Source organism: Manihot esculenta, chromosome 12 (assembly GCF_001659605.2).
Source record: "Manihot esculenta cultivar AM560-2 chromosome 12, M.esculenta_v8, whole genome shotgun sequence".
NCBI lineage: Eukaryota > Viridiplantae > Streptophyta > Magnoliopsida > Malpighiales > Euphorbiaceae > Manihot > Manihot esculenta.
Genome location: NC_035172.2, coordinates 12,458,721 through 12,482,550, shown reverse-complemented (window position 1 = coordinate 12,482,550; position 23,830 = coordinate 12,458,721). Strand labels below are relative to the sequence as shown.

The 23,830-nt window shown below is 36.0% G+C and overlaps 1 protein-coding gene across 1 annotated transcript; it reads left to right on the top strand.

The window, feature by feature from the left end:
- Positions 1 to 900: 900 nt before the first annotated feature.
- Positions 901 to 4,734, top strand: LOC110628662. The gene is made up of 6 exons (XM_021775450.2): positions 901 to 2,051; positions 2,158 to 2,378; positions 2,690 to 2,912; positions 3,424 to 3,509; positions 3,807 to 3,898; positions 4,045 to 4,734. Exons 1-6 carry the CDS (start codon positions 1,962 to 1,964, stop codon positions 4,284 to 4,286), a joined length of 954 nt encoding a protein of 317 aa, XP_021631142.1. The 5' UTR covers positions 901 to 1,961; the 3' UTR covers positions 4,287 to 4,734.
- The last annotated feature ends 19,096 nt before the right edge of the window (positions 4,735 to 23,830 follow it).

Below are 23,830 nucleotides of genomic sequence, written 5' to 3'. Positions count from 1 at the left end.
AGGGACGTAAACCATCTTCATGACCACTACCAAATTTTCCAAAAACCTTTCCAAATCTGTGCTTCTAATATGAAATGTTCATATAGATGATCAAATCCCTATTAATGATGCCATCATAATATTCAAGGACCAAATCCCTGCTAAAGAAATCCTTAAAATCACAAGCCAATAAAAATGAATAGACACAACAAATCCAGATGTTGGCACTCGGCTGATAAACGACATCCCATCCATGCCTATCAAAAGGGACGTAAATCATCTTGACGATCACTACCAAAATTTTCAGAAAATTTTCCAAATTTATGCTTTTAATCTGAAATGTTCATGTAGATGACTAGATTCCTACTAACGATCCCATCATAAAATACGATGACTAGATCCCTCCTAAAAAAAATCCTCAAAATCACAAGCCAATAAGAATGAATAGACACAACAAATCCAGAAACTAAAACTCTTCCCTCTCCATTTCCTTTTCTCTCTCTTCATATGCTGTTGTTATATTTTAAATTCATTATATAAATATCAATTCTATGTTAAGGTTGGTATACAATAAAAGTAACAAAGGAGACTAAAAATTAAATTTTTTTTCTAAAAAAATTTATAAGAGCATTTTTGGTGATACCCTCCATGGACCAAATTCTGATTCCAATTTCAAATATTTGCAAAAATAATAATAATAAAAAGGGTTATTTAAGTAAGACTGTAAAGGGTGGGATCTTACATTAGTAAGACCTTATAATAAAAAAAAATTAAGTGTTTTTTAGAAGAAATTAAGTGTTTATATTATAATAAATTTTAATATAAATATTTAATTTATATCGTATTTATAGGAGTGGAATTTATATTAATTGCACCTCTGATGAGGCAGCCCCATAAATTATGTACAGCCAAGCTTTAATTAATTAGCGTGGCTTATCAATATTTTTTCCCACTCAGTTTCTCTCTCTGTGTCTCAGTTTCTTTCTAGATGCCAAAAGCTCTGTTTCTGTTACAATCGGATAATCTCATAATATTTTTCTCCTTGCTCTGCTTCTTTGTGGTGTTCTGTTGTTTCTTTCTTGGATTTAGCACTACTTTTCTTTCCCCGGAAACTCGATTCCGTTTATCATTTTCCGTTAGAAAAGAAAATTTATGATCTAGATTCACACGCTATCAATTCCATTAATCTGCAAATATGGATTTCTGTTGAAAACCAAGAATCTGATTTTTCTCAGACTTTCTCTCATCATTTCCTCATTTTCTCTCTCAGCTTTTTCTTTCCTTTGAAAATTTGCGTTAAACTAGGAAGGTTCTCTCTGGGGTATTTTTCTTTTGCCCTTGATTGAACGCGTTTTTCGTTGTGGGTTTTTTGATTTAACTTGAAATTAACGTTGTATTTTGTGGTGTCTTAAGGGAAGTGGTTTCTTTGATTTTGAACAACGTAGTCATAGCAGAAGGAGGAGGGTATTGAGTTTTCGTTAAGTTTAGAGCAAAGCAAACACAGAAACAAAACATCCCAAATTTAAACAATCACTTTCTCTTAAAGGTTTCTTTTTTGACTTTCCCAGTCGAAAATGATGCCGGAAATTTGTTTTTCCGGTGGCTTTGCTTTTTGACAACGTTGCCATTTATCAGCCAGGACTTCTTCTTGTAACAGAGGAAGAGAGAGAGACATATTTTTTGTTTTTTTTTTTTGTTTTTTGTTTTTATTTAGCTGTCCAAACGTCAAAAAATATAATTCTCTTGCATTTCTGTTTCTCCTCGTCACTATTTCTATCTAAAGAGGAAATCAAATCCCGTCAATCTCTCTCTCTCTCTCTCCCTCTCCCTCTCTCTCCCTCTCTCTGCCCCTTTTCGTTTCGTTTCGCCTCTTTTTCTTGCGCTTCCTCTGTTTTTTCTTTTCTGGGTTGGGAGGGAAACTGAATTTCTCTCCTTTCTTTCTTTTTCTCCATATCTCTCTCTCCTTCTCTGTCCTCGAAACCATGATTTTTGAAAAGGGGTCAACACAATCAAACCTCGACTGTTTCCTTCATTGCACAACACCTGTAGTTCCATCCCAATTCCTCCCCAAGGTTTCTTCCTTTATCTCTCTTTCTTTCTCATTTCTTATATGCTTTCTGTTATTTATCCTAACTTTTGTGTTGATTTGTTGTATCATATTCTGTTTCTTGTTTGCAGACAGAGATTAGAAACTTAAACCGTCTATGGCACCCATGGGAGAGAGACACAGTTGACTATTTTACCTTGGGTGACCTGTGGAATTGTTTTGATGAATGGAGTGCATATGGGGCTGGAGTTCCTATTATCTTGAACAGTGGTGAAACATTGGTCCAGTACTATGTGCCTTATCTCTCTGCAATCCAAATTTTCACTAGCAATGCCTCTTTGAGCGGTTTCAGGTGCCACTTTTTTCAGTTTTTCTTTGTAATATTCCTTTTAGCTTTATTTTTTTTTTATTTATAATTGTTGTTGATAGTATTGGACGATTGAATTGTTTTGAAAACCCAGAAAAAATAGTTCTTTAATCTTTTGACCTTTGCTATGAATTGCATTCCACTGGTATTCTTTTGCAGTTTAGGCTATGAATCATTCAAACTCTGCAAAATGCAAATCTGAATGATTGTTTGTATATATTATTTTGATGGTTCATTTCTAGATGACATATCCAAGAAAGTAACCTTTTTGGAACGCTTTGGGTTGGTTTTATTAGGGAAGAGATCGAGTCAGGTGACGGTGAGACGAGGGATTCATTTAGCGATTCATGTAGTGATGAGAGTGGGAGTGACAAGTTATGGAGGTGGGATGGATGCTCTTCAGAGGAAGGAGGATTCGAGCAAGACAATCTTTGGCGTCTCAATGATAGATTGGGTTACCTATACTTTCAGTATTTTGAGAGATCAACTCCTTATGGAAGAGTACCTTTGATGGATAAGGTACTTTTTGGCTTGTTCATTTAGTAATTTTCTCCTGTTCAAACTTTACTGGGAGCTTTTTGATTTGATATTCTTTTCTTTAATCAGCTTTTAATCTGCCTTGCTTTCCCAAGTCTACGGCCAATTAGAAAAAGTAATGGACCGATGATATTGAAGATAACATCTTAGACATCCTTGTAATTATAGGCATCTGATAAAGAGATGAATGAAAATTTTGACTTCCCAAAAAGAAAGTGCATATTTTACTTTATATAAAACACATTAGATCAATTTTTTTTTTTCAATTTTGGAATTCATTATAAAGCCAGCATATTTTCATGCCTTTAATCTGATATTGTCTTTTAACTTTATCTGTTGTTTGCAAGAAGAATCCTTGATACCATTCAACAATATGAGGCTTTTTAAAATTTTGGTTTGATTTGGACCATTTGTACAGCAAATTCTTCATGTTCCTTTCACAGTATTAAAGTAATATGATTCCGTTGACACCTTCTGGGCATTTTGCTTTCAGATTAATGGATTGGCTCAAAGATACCCAGGTTTGATGTCATTGCGAAGTGTGGATCTTTCACCAGCGAGTTGGATGGCTGTTGCTTGGTATCGCATTCTCTTTCTTTCTTTCTTTCTCACTCATATATGCATACAAATGCACACACATGGCAAGAAATCAATTGGGATCATAGTATTGTTTTTTAAAAAAAAGCATGCTTTCCATAATATTTGGTGTATGTTGATTTGTCTATTCAATTCCGTGGCAGATGATTTCTATCTTGGATGCAAGCTCTTACCGTTTATACTAACAACAAACAATTGCCCGCTTTCACCGACATGTTCATCTTCATATTAATTTAGAAACGAAGCATACTAACAAAAGATATTTATTGTTGTATTCAGGTACCCTATTTATCACATTCCCATGGGGAGAACCATAAAGGATTTATCCACATGCTTTCTCACGTACCACACCCTTTCTTCATCTTTTCAAGGTGCACTTATTTATCCAAATTGCGTAACTTTATTTTATATTCGCTTTCTTTTTCACCTTTTGCTAATTTATATACTCAGACAGCTTCATCTATGAACGTTATTTACTTGTATAGAATATTTTTGCTTGATACTTCTGGCTATGCAGATATGGACCTAGATGATGACATTGAGAGTCCAGAAAAGAAGCAAAAGGAAGGGGAAAGCATCTCCCTGCCCCCATTTGGTTTGGCCACTTACAAGATGCAGGGAAATGTGTGGATCTCAGGCAATTGTGGGCAGGACCAAGAAAGACTGGTGTCACTTTTGAGCGTGGCAGACTCTTGGTTAAAGCAACTAAGGGTCCAGCACCATGATTTCAACTACTTCACGGGGATTAGGCGTGGCTAAAATCGCTAGTTTCAACATTGCAAATTCTAAAACCCATGAGAAGAACTAATCACTAAAAATCTCCATTTTATTGGAATTTTAACATGGTGCTTAAGGGCCTTATCTGTGAGGATTGTAGCATGCTATCAAGCATTGCCCATACAGCTAATCCTTGTATGAGGTTTGATCATCAAAGAGGGCCTGTGAGATAGAGCTGACCATCTGTTTGTCTTTTTTTTTCTTTTTTTTTTTTTTTCCTGCTGATCTTTGAAGTGGTTGATGGAGCTTTCCTTTGTGTAGAGTTATGGAAGAGATAATAGACATTAGAGAAAATGGTAGCTCTTCAAGTTTTAACCTTTTCAGGGTTGTGTAACATTCTCTTTTGACTATAATGGAACCATAGGAAATGGGGAAACTGTTGCATGTTGTCTTATGTTTTTAATGTGATTCCCTTTCTGTAGTTGCCTAATGTGGGTCCTTGATGTTGCTCGTAATGCCACTGGGTTTGCTTGCATTAACTATGGCCTCTATTTCTGGTTTCTCTTTTTGAAGACTGGGATCATCATACAATTAAAATCGTACTCCAGTTTTTGACTTTGCTAATTGCATCTTCCAATAGGGCTGTAAATAAATCGAGTTAGAGCTGAGTTTTGAAAATCTTAAATTTAGGCTCTATTTGTATAAAAATATTTCATATTTTTTAATTATTTGAATTATTTTTTTAGTTAATATAAAATATTTGCTCAATTGAAAAAAAAATTCAAGTTAATGTAAAAGAAAATAAATTTCTTTTTTCTGTATTTTAAAATTTTTATGGCACTTTTATATATAAATTTTTTAATAAATTTTATTTTTTAAATAAATAAAATTTATAATTTATAAAAGTTTTTCGAGTTTCACCTTAACTTATTTTAAATTCAAGTTGAATATTAATAATTTTAAATTTAAAGTTCATTTACCTTTATTTAAAATAAAAAAAAATTCCCAAGAATTCTATTTAATTCAATTATTTTTATAATTTTTTTTTATTTAAAATGAAAGAATTTATTTATTGTTTAACTTACAATATTTTAATTTTTAAAATAAATAAAATCATTCGTACTTTTGTGGGAATTTATTTTTTACTTTAAAATAAATCATGTTATATAGAGTTTTAGTAAATAAATTGCAAAAAGTGAGTTCTTATCAAGTTAAATTTTGAATAGTTTACAAGAAAGTCTATTAATTTATAAATTTAATGAATTATAATTTAAAAATAATTTTAATTAAACAAACATATTTAAAAAAATAATTTATAATTTTAAATTTGATTCGTTTATTAAATAAATATAAAAAATAAATTTAAATTTGATTTATTTAAAAATAAATCAAATCAAACTGCACTTTGAGTTTTGAATAGCACAAGTGTAGCTTAGTTGATTTAAGTCCTAACTCCTAATCATCCTAGCTTCTTTGTCTCTGCGTGCTGGTGTTCAACCTCAGGCACTAGATAAAGTTGATTACCGGGAAGGCAAATTGACAGAAAAAGTTCAAATTTCCATTTTAATTTAAATATTTAAATTTTAAATACATTAATTCAGTATTTATATTAAAAAATAATTTTAATTAATTTTTAAAAATTAAAATGTGAAAATTTAAATGCCATATTAAATATAATATTTTAATAAAGAAAACAGTTTGAAATAAAAAACCGACTGACTGTTTTATCATTTTTGTGTTATTATAATTAAAACATGTAAAAATTTAATGTTTTTTAATTATTAAATTAAAAAAAAAATTTAACAACAAACTCAAAAATAATACCAAACAAAATATAATAAACAATAGACACAGGCGTTTAATAATGGGTTATGTTTGGCACAAGATGATTGGTTAATAAGTGAGTAGACCCAATTGGCAACTTGTACCAAATGCAATTAATTATGGTGTTGGTAAAAACAGAGATTCATGCCCAAAGTATGGTGGATGAAACTTGTGAGATTGTTGAAGAAAGGTGAATTTTAGATGAATAACACACGAATTTGTAGCATTTATTTCCATCAAGGCACGTTATTACTACTCATAGTCACCGAGAATTAAGCTCCCATCACGCTTTCCTTTTACCCTTCTTCCCTCCTTATCATCTACACCCGTAATCAACATCAATCGCATTTCACCTTTCTTTCCATATTTTATTTTTAATTGAAAAAATTTATTAACTTATCCCTTCATTTGGTCGTTAATGGTTGATGCGACCCGTATTTTATTTAAATCAAAAAAATTAATCGAATCGAATTAATTTAAAATTTTAATTTTAATTTTTTTATTTTGATTTGATTTGATTTTTAATTTTAAAAATCTTAATTATTTTGATTTTAATAAAAAAATTAAAAAATTAAAACAAATTGATCAGTAATAATAATATATTATTTTTTATAATATAAAAAAATTAAAATTGAAATATTTTAATTAATTTTTAAAATATTAAAAATTAAAATATAAAAAATAAAAAATTTATTAAAAAGTCAAACTGAATTGAATTGAATCGAATCGAATCAATTATATTCGATTCAATTTCTTTTCAAAATTAATTCTATTTGATATTTATAAATACTGATATTTCAAATTTTATTTTATTTAATTCAATTTTAAATCGAAGCGATTGAATATTCAACTCTAGTAAATAATATTTGATTTTTCTATTTTTTAAATTAAATTATTTAATTTATCTATTTTACATTCATTAAATATTTATATTTTTTTAATTCATTTTACCGTTAGTATTTTAAAATAAATTACAAGTTAATGTCAAAATTTATTTGCAGTTTATTTATTTCATAATTATTACCGTTTCATACTTTAATTTTATCTTCATGCGTGGGGTCTCTCTCTTTGTTATGGATGAGGGAGAGAGAGATTATTAGAGGAAGAGACAAATAGAGATAAAAGGGATGAAAAAGATAAGATTGAGAAATAAAATTGTAACTAATTGCAAAATTGAAAGATGAATTGTAAATTATTTTGATATGCAAAAGTTAATTTATCATTATATACTAATGAAAAATGGATGAAAAGATTGATGAAGTAAAAATTAAAAAATTAAATAGTTTAATTTTTAAAATATAGAAACTTAAGTATAATAATTGAGAAAAATAGGGAAAATAGAAATTTATTATTATATTAAATTTTAGTGATAAATTATTTTCTTTTTTAAATTCACTTAACCATGCGAATAACTATGTCAAGTATATAGCTCAATAGAGGCATAAACAAATCGTGTCGAGCTGAATTTTTAAGTTTGATTTGTTAAAATTTTTTTGAGTTCGAACCGAATTCGAGTTTTATTAGTTTTGAACTCGAGCCGAGTATTAAAAAGTTTAAATTTAACTTGTTTAGCAAATAAAATTAAACGAATCGAGTTTTTATCGAATTTAATTTTGAATAATTCACTAGTAGTTCAATTTATTTATATGTATAATGAGTTTAAGTTTAAAATTAATAAGTTTAAAATTAAAATAATTTTAGTTAAATAAATATATCTACAAATTAACTCGTAAACTTATAAAGATGAGTTTTTAAATCTTAATGATCCAAATATATACAAGTTTAAAAGTGTAATTAAATTATATAAAATTAAATTTTAAAAAATTTAGATTTGGTTCGTAAAAGTATATATAGGATTTGAGTTTATTTTTTGATAATAATCTCAAATTATTTAATAAGATTGTTCACTAGCTTATTCGCAAGTCTGTTTATAAATTTATAGATGATCCGAGTTCACAAATCTTAACGAACTAAATACTATGAAACTTAAATTTAACTCGTTTACCAAACGAATCTAAAAATTAAGTTCGATCTTAATTTATTTAAAAATCGAATAAAATTCAATCAAATTTTTATCGAATCGAATCTCGAATATCTAACAAATAATTTGATTCATTTACACCCTACACTCCTACTCATAAATATTGAAATGCGACTTTGGGTGTGAAATTTGAAGACAGAAATAGAAACATCATTGGCTTCGAAAGAAAAGGATACATTGATTGGAATATAGTTGGTCGATGAGTTATGTCCATCATCTCAAAACTTAATTCTAAGAATACACATGTCACATGGAGCTGCTAGTGATTTTCAAAAGCAAGTGCCTTCCCATTGACTTGAGGAGTTCAATGTTTTTTTGTTTTTAGTAGTGCCATCAACACGTTATCAACCTTTGAGATATTTAAAGTAAGGTTGTGGTTTGTTTTCCAAAAGTATAATATTTAAAAAAAAATTTCGTAATATTTTTATTTAATTTTAATATAAAAAATATAATTTATTAATAAAGTTATATATAAAAATTTTAATAAGAGCATTAATATATAAAATATTATTTAAAAAAAAATATTTTTTTTTAAAATAACTAAATCCTTAACTAAAAAAAAAAAAAAAAAAAACTAGAGAGCCTATGTAAGAGGTGCGCTGCATGCACCGATTTAATTGACCTCTTTTTATCACCGCCACAAACCATACAAAGAGGGGCGGAGGAAAGGTACGATAAATGGGCACGTGCCGTGCGCTGTATGCACCGATTTAATTGACCTCTTTTTATCACCACCACAAACCATACAAAGAGGGGCGGAGGAAAGGTACGATAAATGGGCACGTGCCGTACCGACGACCGGAAAATGTTTTGAAGGAAATGAAGGTGCCGTAGCGGCGCAGCCAGTGCCCTACCAAATAGAAGCTCCTGGCTCCGCCACTGCATACAAACTATTGCATACCGATCATTCTCTGATTGCAACAGGAAAATTATTATTGCACAAAAAACCTACTACGGATCGACAACGATTATAAACTGATAAGAGTGGTAGCAATTAAGGTTACATTTGTTTTAGTTAAGTAAATCTATATATTTCTTTCTAAAATAGATAAAAAAAATTCAAATATTTACAATAATTCATATTTATATCTAACATTTTAAATTTTAAATACCAAAAGCAAACTTTTTTTCACTTTCATATAATATCATAATGATTATTTATAATATAGTCTCTAAAATTTTATTTAAATAATAAAATAATCCTTAAATACATATTTTTATACAATAATATTATTTTTTTATTATTATCATTATTCAATTTTTATTCCCACTTTCGTATAATATCATAAATATTAATAAAAAAAATAAAATTTTATAATTAAAACATATAATATTTCATTTTATTTAAAATATTATTAATAGTAAGTAAAATTTTTCAAATATCAAAAATATACACATAATTTATAATATTAAGTATAAACATTATGTGAAATACTATATATATATATATATATATATGTGTGAGAGAGATATTTTATATAATAAAAATTTATTTGTAATAGATATTTATTTAATATAATATATTTAATATTACGTAAAATAAATATATAATAGATTTAATTTAATATACAATTTAAATTAAAGATTTATATATTTTATTAATAATATAAAAATTTAAGGACTATATTATAATTTATTATTAATTTTTTCATATTTAATTTAGTATTTTAGTTGATAAATTGAAAATATTTAACTTTATTATTTAAAATTTAAAATATTGAATATAAATATAAATTACTATAAATAAAGGTTATAATTTTTTTTATCTAATATTTCTTTTTTAAATAATAAATTTATTTGATAGTATAATTTTACTAGAAAAAAATGTTTTAAAAATTTTAAATTTTTGCACAGGGTTTGATTTAATTTTACTTTGCAAGATTTTATAAATTTTAATTGAATTTTGTTATAAGTCATATGAAATAATATATATTTTTTACCATGCAAAATTAAGCTGTATTAAAAGTTTTTTTTTAAAAAAAGACACAAAAACAAATACACATAAGCCCAGACCTAAACCATGAATCCAGCCTATCCTAGATTACATACTAGCTCAGCCCAAAGTTAAGGGACCTAAATAACCCTAAACTTAAATGGTATTTGAAATAAATGTTATTATTTGATTTGGTACATTTAAATTTATATAATTTATTTATTTTATTTAATTCATGATTAACATTTATTTTCTTTAATTTTCTAAGATATCTTTAAGAATAAATTTTAAAAAATTATAATTTTCTACCCTTCAAAGAATGCCCAAGTGTCAACATAGCATAAGGCAATAAATGAACCCATCATAAGGTGAAGAAAAATCATTCATCAAATCAAACCTCCAACCAATGCTTAGAAAATATATAGAAGCCAACCACAAAAGTTTCCTCTTTTAAGGACCTGCAGGTTGTAATGCAGTTTAAGGTTACATTTGAATATCAATCTCATAAATTTCAGCATATATATAAAAAAAAGCAGCTTGAAAAAGTAGCTCGCTAGGTGGGCCATACTAAATGGGCCCCATTTCTTGATAGCTATAAAGTGCATTAGGGGCATAATGAGTTTTGTATATTTAGTGCCTTCAACTTTCGTACCCTTTATAATAATTTTTACATTTATTAATAAAGAGATATTCTTATTTTTAGAAATTCACTTTGTTAAAATATTACTTCCCTTAAACACACTCCAATTAATTCAACTATATATCATAAGGAAATGCAGCCTTATAGGTATTATATTTTAAGAGTAAAAAATATGGAAGAAGTGAACCAGGATAAGCATAAAGACAAAGAAAACCAATTGGACTCTAGGCTTGGGCCAACTCCCACAAACATGGGCCTTTTCAATATTTCCAGCCAAGTTACAAGCTTAGGCCCAAATTGCTTCACATAGGATAAAGAACGAGACCCATGTCACACCCACTCTCTAATTTGTAGAGACGGATATGAATCGAAAAACTAATAGAATTTCTCCTGAATATATATATATATATAAATACGTATAACCTGTTGTAATTTTAAAATATTAAACATGAAAGAGAAGATTGATAGCTGGTCTAATCAATCCATAATATATTTGCACTAAACAAAATATATTCAGCACTTGAATATACAATCTATACATTGTCTTTCAAAATTACAAAAAGAAGTTACAAGGGATTTAGGATTGACCCGACCTCCACTAGACTCTGAGCAGATAAAATGGAAGAAAGGACAAAATTAGGAGATGTAAACTGCTAAGAGTGGATCACCCAAAATGATCTATAATATTAAAAGTATAAGGGGTGAGTACAATCTACTCAGTGAGTGGATAAATAAATAACAAAGGGAAAAAGATAAAGTTTAGATACTTAATAGTATCAAATACTTAGCTAATAAGTCAGCTGAATAAATACAATTTAATTCAATTAATATAAAATAAGTTGAATATAAACTGCTAAGATTTCACCAACGAATAATAAATTCAAAAATTATAACTGAAAAATAAAATCCACATATACTCATAACATGCTCCATGTGAATAATACTGGCATTTCAGATATGATAAAATAAAATAATAACAGGCTGAGAGCAATGCTGACATCTTGAACTCTATGATGACAATATTGATCCAAGAGCTAATAAAATACTGGTCATACACATATGCAGAGCTACTCCAAAGGGTGACCACCTAACATACATCCTGTCCCAAAAACAGTATAAATATATGCTAAACTGAAAATAAATCACCTGTCATCAAAGTGTTATCTGTTCGGTGCATATACAGAGTGTATTCGGCTATTTATTCAGCTGTGCTTTAAATTCAATTTTCATTCATTCAAGAAATATAAATTCATTTTATCATTTCCCATTTTAAATAAATAAAATAGCATATACATATATAAATATATTTAAGAAATGTATCATTTTGATAAAAGGGCTACTCATTTCATTCCAAGGGCAAAACAATCATTACACAATTCAACACAAAGGTCCTCACACCACTTGCAGACAGGGGAAAACGCCTACAAGGGTGGAGGCACAACATTAGCTCAGCGTGTTGGTTTTTACCTCACGCAGGTTGTAGATAAAGTAGGCACAATGGAGGTCATCAAAGGTCTACATCAGATATCAAAGCCATTATCATAGCTGGTTGTTTTGAGTCTCTGAGTCATAGTGCAATTATATTTTGGCATGTACATATTTAATAGAGTGAGTTGTAAAGGTTATGTAATCAAAGAATAGTAAGATATCTAATGACAGTTGTTAGTGTAATTATAAGTGTGATTTTCATATGTATTACAGGTTAAAGTGCTAATGAAACAGAGGAAACTTTGCCAAAAATTTTGGTTTAAAATCTCACATTTATTTTAATCACTTGATGAAATTTACATGCATTACCTAAAAACTTGGTATTTACAGATAAAAGTAATTGTTTAGTCTTGATATGTCTAATAAGGTATAGTTTGTGACAGTCCTTGCTCTATCTACACTTTGATAGGGTAAGGGTGTTACATTTAATATATATAGGGTCTTGGACAAAAAAATATAAGGATTAAAATATGAAAAATTTATAAATGTAAATTTTGTTGTGAATTTTTTGTGTATAGAAAATATTAGGAAATGGATAAAAAATTATTTAGTTAGATATATTTGATTTAAAATTTTAAAGTAATATTTTGTGAGGAAATAAATTTATATTATTTATAATAAATATGAAATTTTAGTTTTTTAAAAATTAATTTAATATACATAGGTTGTTGTGACTAAAATTGTAGGGATTAAGGTAGTATTAAAGTAGAGAAAATTTATAATTGTAAATGTTGGTTGTAAATTTTTTGTTTTGAGAAAATATTAGGAAATTAGAAAAAGAAATATTTAGTGAGATATATTTTATTTAAAATTTTAAAGTAATATTTTGTGAGAAAATAAATTTATATTATTTATAATAAATATGAAAATGTAGTTATTTAAGAAATTTAATATATATAGGGTTTTGGACAAAAAAATATAGGGATTAAAATATGAAAAATTTATAAATGTAAATTTTGTTGTGAATTTTTTGTGTATAGAAAATATTAGAAAATGGATAAAAAATTATTTAGTTAGATATATTTGATTTAAAATTTTAAAGTAATATTTTGTGAGGAAATAAATTTATATTATTTATAATAAATATGAAATTTTAGTATTTTAAAAATTAATTTAATATATATAGGTTGTTGTGACTAAAATTGTAGGGATTAAGGTAGTATTAAAGTGGAAAAAATTTATAATTATAAATGTTGTAGATTTTTTGTTTTGAGAAAATATTAGGAAATGAGTGATTTTTTTATATAGCAAATATGGATGGTGTTATGATATATATGTATTTAGCTTTTTTTTTTATTCATAATTTATTCTACTATTATTGTCTACTAGGTGAATTAGGAAGAAAAATGACTACTCCGCATTATGGTACTGTGTACTGGGACGGGCACATAGTTAATATTGATATTGGATATGATTATGTTGGTGGACAGTCTAGAATGTTTCGTATAGAAAAGAAATTAAATTATGAAGAATTAATGATTAAAATTGTTCGTGCCATGAAATTGTCAACGCATGAAGATATGATAATAAGGATTATTTTTAGACAACCGATGTTGGATAATGGTATCATTAAATATGGATTAGCACAACTAAGTGATGACGAAGATGTGGACATGATGTTTGACTACATATCGACAATCAGGCCAGTAGATTCAATTGTATTATATGTAGATATTTTATCTCGTCATCATAGAACAGAAAATGGAGGTGTTGGGCCTTCAACTAGTTGTCCAATCGTTATGGAGGGTGAAGGTGAAGACAATCTCCGGGATGATAATTGTCCGGTTGTGGGGATAGAAACGTGTCATGAATTACAACACAATGCACAGGATGTTGTCCAGGGTGAAAACGATGATGATACTGATTTTCTTGATGATTTAGATACAGATGGAGATGATCCTTGGATTGACGAGGAAGACGACATTCCAGGTGTTCAGTTTAATGATGGAGATGATCATGATATAAATTCTTCAATGTGTTTTAATAGTGGATATGAAAATCCTATTAGACCATTGATATTTCCACCTCCGTATTCTGAAATCGACTTTGATGTAATGAGAGTTGATCCTTATGCAAAAGATCCATCGAATCTGTTCTGGGATAAGTCGAAAGAATTTTCTGTAGGAATGATATTCAGATCTCGAGAGGCTGTCATCGCTGCTGCTAAAGAGTATCATATGCTGCGACATCACCAATTTTATTATGATGAAACTAAGTGTAATACCCGGCTAGATTCTGGTATCGAAATTCCTACCGTCCGGTGGAATCTCGGATGTCGGAAGCCTCTAGTAGGGTAAAACCATGTTTTTATGAAATGTTTTAATGTGTTTTATGTTTTAAGCATGAAAGAAAATGAGTTTTTGCATGAAAATAGCATTGGAGGAAAACTCAGGTTCGGCCGCCGAACCTCAAGTTCGGCCGCCGAACATGCATGCGTTGCGGGTGTGCTTTAGGCCCCCGAAAGCATAAGTGAGGGAAGTCCAGGTTCGGCCGCCGAACCCCAAGTTCGGCCGCCGAACATGGCATGCATGCGGAGGCACATTCGGCCCCCGAACGTGGTCTGGCCAGCCACTATAAAAGGGTCCCTCAGCCGAAAACGGGCGAGCTTTTTCCCCATTTTCGGCCAAGGTGAGTCTCCGCCGCCCCCTCACCCATCTTTGATGTTCTTCCTCTAAATCTCTGAAGGTTTTCACTTGTTTTCACTTTGTTTTGAAAATTTGAGCTTTTGAGCAAAGTTTTGGAGCTTGGAGGTTCAAGAACCCAATCTCTCCCAACTTCGAGTTTAGGTCGTCTCTCTCTCGATCTTCAAGAGGTAAGAGCCGATCTTAAGCTCATTGCATGTTTTAAGTAAGTTTTAAGTAGATTTATGGGGTAGAATGCATGTTTAGGTTATGGTTATGCTTTTGGAGTTTATGGGTATAAATGTATGTTCATGTACAATGTGAGTTTCTTGATGTGTTGTAGATGGGGTTTATGTTGGTTTGAGGCCCTCAGGAACATGTATGCTTGTGTTTGTGTGTTGTAGAATAGGTTTGATACATGTTTGATAAGTTTGGAGGCGAAATGTGCAAAGGGAACCAAGTTTCTGCCCTTTGGCAGAAACCAGGTTCGGCAGCCGAAGGACTTTCGGCCGCCGAACATGGCTGGGGAGGCAGCCTTTCGGCTGCCGAAGCTTGCCCCCGAAAGGGAGACTTTCGTCTCTGTCTGGCAGTTTCGGCCGCCGAAAGTGCCGCCGAACATGCATGAGTTTCGTCTCTGTCTGGGAGTTTCGGCCGCCGAAGGTGCCGCCGAACCTGCCTGACTTTTGGCTCTGGAGGGACTTTCGGCCGCCGAACCTGCCGCCGAAAGTGCCCTGTCCAGGCCTTCCTTGCATGTTTTTGTATGGTTGTTTCAGGATGTTTTAGGGGGGTTTTTGGGGAGTAGTTTATAGTTATGTTCAGGTATGTTTGGTCCCTCATTTGAGTCCACCTGTGTAGGTTCGAACCCGAGGAACCGAGGACCCCAGCAGTAAGTTCAGCTGCTTCGGTGTTGTCAGAGTCAGCCAGAGGTGAGTGGAACTAAACTTAATCTTTTAAATTAAATGTTTTATCATGTTTCATGCATCATGATTATGCAATAGGATGATTGCATTAGTTTCACAAATATGCCGCATTGCATCGATTGTTGTTGATGTGGGTGAATGTTGGATGACCCAATTAGTCCATGACAGGAAGACCAGGACCCCATTCTACGGCCTGGCACTATGTAAGGAAAGACCAGGACCCCATTCTACGGCCTGGCACGGTTATGGGACTCGAAGACCAGGAGCCTAGAGGAGGCCCTGGGGCAATGGTAAGTAATGTATGTTATGACAGGAAGACCAGGACCCCATACTACGGCCTGGCACAATGTTAGCTTGGACTAATTGGTGACAAGTTCACCCAACCCTTATGTGAATTGTCTGTGTTATGATGCATTTCATTGGAGCATAGTGTTAATATGTTTTATAGTCCTACTCACTGGGCTTTTAGCTCACCCCTCTCCCTTTACCCCCAGGTTTGCAGGTACAGTATAAAGCAGGAGTCCGGATAGAGTAAAGAAGTCATGTTTATGTAATAGCTAGCAATGGACATGATCGGATTGTAATGTAATGTCTTAATCAATATAGATATGTAATGAGATGATGTTTATGGATTATTAGAGGTGTGTTTTACCATAGAATGTTGTTATCCCTTTAATACATGATCTTAGAGATTTTATGATGTTTATGTAAACCAACTCGACATATGTTATGTCACCCATTTGGGGACACTGATGAGATTCCACTGAGGGATCAATGTTATGACTATGTTATAGTGCATGCACAGGTTGAGTTGGCATATGAATGGAAAGAAAAGTTTTAATTTTTATGTATGTTGTTGATCATGTATGGGATTAAGCAGGTTCACAAGATGCATGTTAGGCTTGCTACGGGTCCCGGCGGCCTTAAGTCGACCCGGATCCTAGCGCCGGTAGCGGTCCGATTTTCGGGTCGTTACAGAATGGTATCAGAGCCCTAGGTTCATATGGTCGGACCTAGAGTGTCGGGCTCATAGATGTTATAGAAGGTCAAGCACAATAGGAAAGATCATGTCCACTAGGATAGGATGTGGAGTCCTGTCTTGATTAATGATGTGAAATGCCATGATGATATGCTATGATAAGTGATGTATGTGATGCGGGTTCATGTGTGCCCACATGAACCATACGATGCTAATGTTTATGCTATGTGTGCTGTTTTTCAGAAAACAGGATGAGGGGAACTCGTCGATCAGCAAGATTAACTGGAGTACCACCTGAGGATGAAGGCATGAGCGCCCGTCCTCCAGTATTGCCTAGGGCAATGTCTAGTAGGTCTAGCAGAGAAAGGGCAGCAAGAGACCCTAGAAGGTCTTTGGATCTGGGTAGGAGCAGATCAGTTAGAGGAACAGTTCAGGGCGGAATGTCAGAGGAAGTGGGGGACCAGATGGATGTAGAGCAGAGGAGGGATGGCAGTTTGGGAGTTAGCATGTCGGAAGAAGGTATAGGAGAGTCCCAAGGAGGCACTCAGGCCTCGGGATTTGTTCAGCCACCCCACTACCCACACTTCTCACAAAACCCCGGGTATTCGATGGGAGGCACATCGGATTACCCTAGCTTCACTCCTTATCCCACACAGATGCCATACCTACCATACTACCCACCATACTACCCACCATATTCACAATACCCAATGTATCCACCCCCACCATACTATCCAAATTCAGCAAACCCTACCTCAAAAAATGTTGCACCACCTCCACCACCTACAGAACCAGCAGCCCCAATTGCTCAACCTTCTAGACCTAGCTCAGCCAGTGGGAGCAAGGTCAAGATGACTGAATACATGAAGCTGGGTGCTCCCCAGTTTGAGTCAGGTGATGACCCGTTTGTGTATCTTGAGAGGGTCAAGACTATTACAGAGGAGTTAGGGGCTGATGACAGTAGAGCCATTCAGATGGCTGGGTTCACGCTTAAGTGCAAGAAGGCACGAGAGTGGTTCAAGAATTATGTGAACCCGAGAGTGGACAGCATGTCCTGGGAAGAGTTTGCAAACGAGTTTGCAAACGAGTTTGCAGGTTGGGCTTTTCCCGATAGTTCAAGGGAGCTGAAAATGATAGAGTTTGAACAGTTGAGGCAGACAGAGGATATGAGTGTAGAGGAGTACACCGACAGATTCTTGGAGTTGTTGCCTTTTGCTGGGCAGAGTCTGGACACAGATTCGAAGAAGTCAAGGAGGTATGTCATGAAGCTTCATTCCAGGTATTCCTCATTGATTCAGTCCGTGGACCGGGAGAGCTTCCATGCCATAGTAGATATGGCTAGGAAAATGGAGGCCAGTGCCATCATTCAGGGGACAGTCAAGCAAACAGTGGCACAGCCTTCTGGTTCGAAAACTCCGGGTGGGGGAAGATTAGATCCTTCTACCTTGAGTGCAGCAGCTTCAGGCAGTAAGAGATGGGGTAAGCCCAAGGGTAAGAAGAATAAGTTCTGGAATAAAGTCAAGTCTAGTCTGGGATTTGGGAGTGGCTCAAGCTCTGGTGCGGATAATGCAGTTTGTGCGAAGTGTGGTAAGTCACACAGGGGAGTATGTCGGTTTGGGACGAACGCCTGTTTCAGATGTGGTCAGGAGGGGCATATGGCTCGAGAATGTCCAAGAGCAGTTCCGATGGCTCAGTCCCAGCAGACAGCCTCAGGCAGTGTAGCGCAGCCAGCAGCTCCAGCCATGACTCAGGCCAGTGGCAGAGGCAGAGGGAGAGGAGCAGCCTCTTCTTCAGCGGGTTTCAGAGGTGAAGGTCCATCAGCTCCAGCACGGATCTTCACAATGACACAGCAGGAGGCAGATGCATCTAACACCGTGGTGGCAGGTAACTTAATTATTGGTTGTTCAGATGTATATGCCTTGATGGACCCTGGTGCATCTCATTCTTTTATTGCTCCGAGAGCCGTGGGGAGGTTAGGTCTGATGACTTCTGGGTTAGAGTGCCCTCTCTGGGTCAGTGGACCCAAGTGTGATCCATCAGTGGCAGAGTCAGTCTGCTAGTGTAGTCCTGTGTTTGTTGAGGGAAGATGCTTGTCCGCCGACCTAGTGGTTCTAGATTTGACAGATTTTGACGTCATTCTAGGGATGGACTGGTTATCTACCCATGGTGCTACCTTGGACTGCAGGGACAAGGTAGTCAGGTTCAGAGGTCAGGATGGGTCTGAGGTTGTCTTCAGAGGAGACAGGAGGGGTACACCTAGAGGTCTGATATCAGCTCTTCAGGCTCGTAGGTTGCTCAGGAGGGGATGTTAGGGGTATTTGGCTCATGTGAGAGAGCTTAGCAGTCAGGTCAGAGAGCCCGCCTCGGTGCCAGTGGTTAGAGAGTTCTTAGATGTGTTCCCAGACGAGCTGCCAGGTTTACCACCTGCTAGGGAGATAGAGTTCGAGATAGAACTAATGCCTGGAACCCGACCGATCTCTATCCCTCCCTACAGGATGGCGCCAGCAGAATTGAAAGAGTTGAAGGATCAGTTGCAGGAGCTGGTAGACAAGGGCTTCATCCGACCGAGTACCTCACCCTGGGGTGCTTCAGTTTTGTTCGTGAGAAAGAAGGATGGATCCCTTAGGCTTTGTATCGACTACAGGCAGTTGAACAAAGCCACTACCAAGAACAAGTACCCTTTGCCAAGGATCGACGATCTATTCGACCAGCTAGCAGGAGCGGGTTGTTTCTCCAAAATAGATCTGAGATCTGGGTACCACCAGCTGAGGATCAGAGATGAGGATGTGCCGAAGACGGCTTTCAGGACCAGATATGGGCATTTTGAGTTCCTTGTAATGCCGTTCGGGCTAACCAACGCCCCTGCAGCATTCATGGATCTCATGAATAGAGTGTTTAGCCAGTACCTGGATCACTTCGTTATTGTCTTCATAGATGATATCCTAGTGTATTCCAGGAATGCAGAGGAGCATGCCCATCATCTGAGGTTGGTTCTACAGACCTTGAGGGAACATGGCTTGTATGCCAAGTTCTCCAAGTGTGAGTTCTGGCTGAGGAGCATTTCGTTCTTGGGGCATGTAGTGTCAGAGAATGGGATAGAGGTGGACCCCAAGAAGACAGAAACTGTGGCTAACTGGCCTAGACCCACTTCAGTGACGGAGATCAGGAGTTTCTTGGGTTTGGCAGGTTACTACAGGAGGTTCGTTGAGGACTTCTCGAAAATAGCAGCTCCTCTGACCAGGCTAACCAGGAAGAATAAGAAATTTCTGTGGACCGACCAGTGCAAAGAGAGTTTTGAAGAGCTTAAGAAGAGGTTGACTTCAGCACCAGTTTTAGCTCTGCCATCTAGTGATGAGGACTTTACAGTCTTTTGTGATGCGTCCCGTGTGGGACTGGGTTGTGTACTGATGCAAAACGAGAGGGTGATTGCTTATGCTTCGAGGCAGCTAAAGAAGCATGAGTTGAATTACCCCACACATGACCTTGAGATGGCAGCAGCAATCTTTGCACTCAAGATGTGGAGGCACTACCTCTATGGGGTAAAATGTGAGATCTTTACAGATCATAAGAGCCTGCAGTACATCCTGAGTCAAAGAGATTTGAACTTAAGACAGAGGAGATGGGTAGAGCTGCTGAGTGACTATGATTGCAAGATTCAGTATCATCCGGGTAAGGCGAATGTCGTGGCAGACGCCCTAAGCCGGAAGTCACTAGGTAGTCTATCCCACATCACGGCAGAGAGGAGACCAGTGGTGAAGGAATTTTACAAGCTCATTGATGAAGGTCTACAGTTGGAGTTGTCTGGTACAGGTGCCTTGGTTGCTCAGATGAAAGTGACACCCGTGTTTCTGGAGCAGGTGGCTCAGAAACAGCATGAGGACCCAAAGTTAGTGAAGATTGCCAGGACTGTTCAGTCAGGCAAGGACAGCGAGTTCAGATTCGACAACAAGGGGATCCTCCGCTATGGGAGTCGTTTATGTGTACCAGATGACATAGGGCTAAAAGGAGACATTATGAGAGAGGCTCATAATGCAAGATACAGCATTCACCCCGGAGCCACCAAGATGTATCAGGATCTGAAGAAAGTTTATTGGTGGCCAGCTATGAAGAGAGAAGTGGTACAGTTTGTGTCAGCCTGCGAAGTTTGTCAGAGGGTGAAGCTGGAACATCAGAAGCCGGCTGGAATGCTTAACCCGCTACCTATTCCAGAGTGGAAATGGGAGAATATAGCTATGGACTTCGTAGTGGGGTTACCGGCGACGTCCAACAGATTGGACTCCATATGGGTGATTGTGGACAGACTCACCAAATCTGCTCACTTCATCCCTGTTAGGAGTGGCTACTCTGTGGACAAATTGGCGCAGGTGTATGTTGAAGAGATAGTCAGGCTGCATGGGGTTCCTGTTTCTATAGTGTCAGATAGAGGACCCCAGTTCACCTCCAGGTTTTGGCGGAGTCTGCAGAATGCCATGGGTACTAGATTGGATTTTAGCACTGCCTTCCATCCACAGACAGACGGACAGTTAGAGAGAAAAATCCAGACCATAGAAGATATGCTAAGAATGTGTGTGCTGGACTTTGGCGGTTCTTGGAAGCAGCATCTACCTTTGGTGGAGTTTGCCTACAATAACAGCCATCATGCTAGCATCGGGATGGCTCCATATGAAGCTTTATATGGGAGGAAGTGCAGGTCACCTGTTTGCTGAGAGGAAGTTGGAGAAAAGGCCTTGGCAGGGCCTGAGCTAGTAGAGATCACCAGCAGGGTGGTACCCTTAATCAGAGAAAGAATCAAGACTGCTGCAAGCAGACAGAAGAGTTATGCAGACATCCGCAGAAGGCTAGTAGAGTTTCAGGAGGGGGATCTGGTATTGCTTAAGGTGTCTCCAATGAAGGGAGTGGTTCGCTTCGGGAAGAAAGGTAAACTAGCCCCACGATACATCGGACCCTTTGAAATCTTGCAGAAGATTGGGAATGTGTCGTATAAGCTAGATTTGCCTGCTTCTATGGCAAGAATCCATCCGGTTTTTCATGTTTCTATGTTGAGAAAATTTGTGTCAGATCCGGGCAAGGTTCTTAGTGAGCCTGATGTGGAGATCCAAGAGGATCTCACCTATGTTGAGCAGCCGGTACGGATCCTAGACACCCAGATCAGAAAGCTAAGGAACAAGGAAATCCCGATGGTGAAGGTCCTTTGGAACCACCACAATCTAGAAGAGTGCACTTGGGAGACACGGGAGTCTATGCTCCGGCAATATCCTCATCTCTTTTAAGGTCAGTCTCTATGTGTTTTATGTTGTATGCCTTGCATGTGCTAGTTGAGGAACATTCGGGGACGAATGTTCTTAAGGGGGGGAGAATGTAATACCCGGCTAGACTTCGGTATCGGAATTCCTACCGTCCGGTGGAATCTCGGATGTTAGAAGCCTCTAGTAGGGTAAAACCATGTTTTTATAAAATGTTTTAATGTGTTTTATGTTTTAAGCATGAAAGAAAATGAGTTTTTGCATGAAAATAGCATTGGAGGAAAACTCAGGTTCGGCCGCCGAACCTCAAGTTCGGCCGCCGAACATGCATGCGTTGCGGGTGTGCTTTAGGCCCCCGAAAGCATAAGTGAGGGAAGTCCAGGTTCGGCCGCCGAACCCCAAGTTCGGCCGCCGAACATGGCATGCATGCGGAGGCACATTCGGCCCCCGAACGTAGTCTGGCCAGCCACTATAAAAGGGTCCCTTAGCCGAAAACGGGCGAGCTTTTTCCCCATTTTCGGCCAAGGTGAGTCTCCGCCGCCCCCTCACCCATCTTTGATGTTCTTCCTCTAAATCTCTCAAGGTTTTCACTTGTTTTCACTTTGTTTTGAAGATTTGAGCTTTTGAGCAAAGTTTTGGAGCTTGGAGGTTCAAGAACCCAATCTCTCCCAACTTCGAGTTTAGGTCGTCTCTCTCTCGATCTTCAAGAGGTAAGAGCCGATCTTAAGCTCATTGCATGTTTTAAGTAAGTTTTAAGTAGATCTATGGGGTAGAATGCATGTTTAGGTTATGGTTATGCTTTTGGAGTTTATGGGTATAAATGTATGTTCATGTACAATGTGAGTTTCTTGATGTGTTGTAGATGGGGTTTATGTTGATTTGAGGCCCCTAGGAACATGTATGCTTGTGTTTGTGTGTTGTAGAATAGGTTTGATGCATGTTTGATAAGTTTGGAGGCGAAATGTGCAAAGGGAGCCAAGTTTCTGCCCTTTGGCAGAAACCAGGTTCGGCAGCCGAAGGACTTTCGGCCGCCGAACATGGCTGGGGAGGCAGCCTTTTGGCTGCCGAAGCTTGCCCCCGAAAGGGAGACTTTCGTCTCTGTCTGGCAGTTTCGGCCGCCGAAAGTGCCGCCGAACATGCATGAGTTTCGTCTCTGTCTGGGAGTTTCGGCCGCCGAAGGTGCCGCCGAACCTGCCTGACTTTCGGCTCTGGAGGGACTTTCGGCCGCCGAACCTGCCGCCGAAAGTGCCCTGTCCAGGCCTTCCTTGCATGTTTTTGTATGGTTGTTTCAGGATGTTTTAGGGGGTTTTTGGGGAGTAGTTTATAGTTATGTTCAGGTATGTTTGGTCCCTCATTTGAGTCCACCTGTGTAGGTTCGGACCCGAGGAACCGAGGACCCCAGCAGTGAGTTCAGCTGCTTCGGTGTTGTCAGAGTCAGCCAGAGGTGAGTGGAACTAAACTTAATCTTTTAAATTAAATGTTTTATCATGTTTCATGCATCATGATTATGCAATAGGATGATTGCATTAGTTTCACGAATATGCCGCATTGCATCGATTGTTGTTGATGTGGGTGAATGTTGGATGACCCAATTAGTCCATGACAGGAAGACCAGGACCCCATTCTATGGCCTGGCACTATGTAAGGAAAGACCAGGACCCCATTCTACGGCCTGGCACGGTTATGGGACTCGAAGACCAGGAGCCCAGAGGAGGCCCTGGGGCAATGGTAAGTAATGTATGTTATGACAGGAAGACCAGGACCCCATGCTACGGCCTGGCACAATGTTAGCTTGGACTAATTGGTGACAAGTTCACCCAACCCTTATATGAATTGTCTGTGTTATGATGCATTTCATTGGAGCATAGTGTTAATATATTTTATAGTCCTACTCACT

What these genes read in the sequence shown, in the direction of transcription:
- LOC110628662 (XM_021775450.2), top strand. Translation starts at nt 1,962, where the DNA reads ATGATTTTTGAAAAGGGGTCAACACAATCAAACCTCGACTGTTTCCTT. An exon ending in GCCTCTTTGAGCGGTTTCAG is followed by an intron (nt 2,379 to 2,689) that starts GTGCCACTTTTT and finishes TGGTTTTATTAG; the next exon opens with GGAAGAGATCGAGTCAGGTG. An exon ending in AGTTGGATGGCTGTTGCTTG is followed by an intron (nt 3,510 to 3,806) that starts GTATCGCATTCT and finishes TGTTGTATTCAG; the next exon opens with GTACCCTATTTATCACATTC.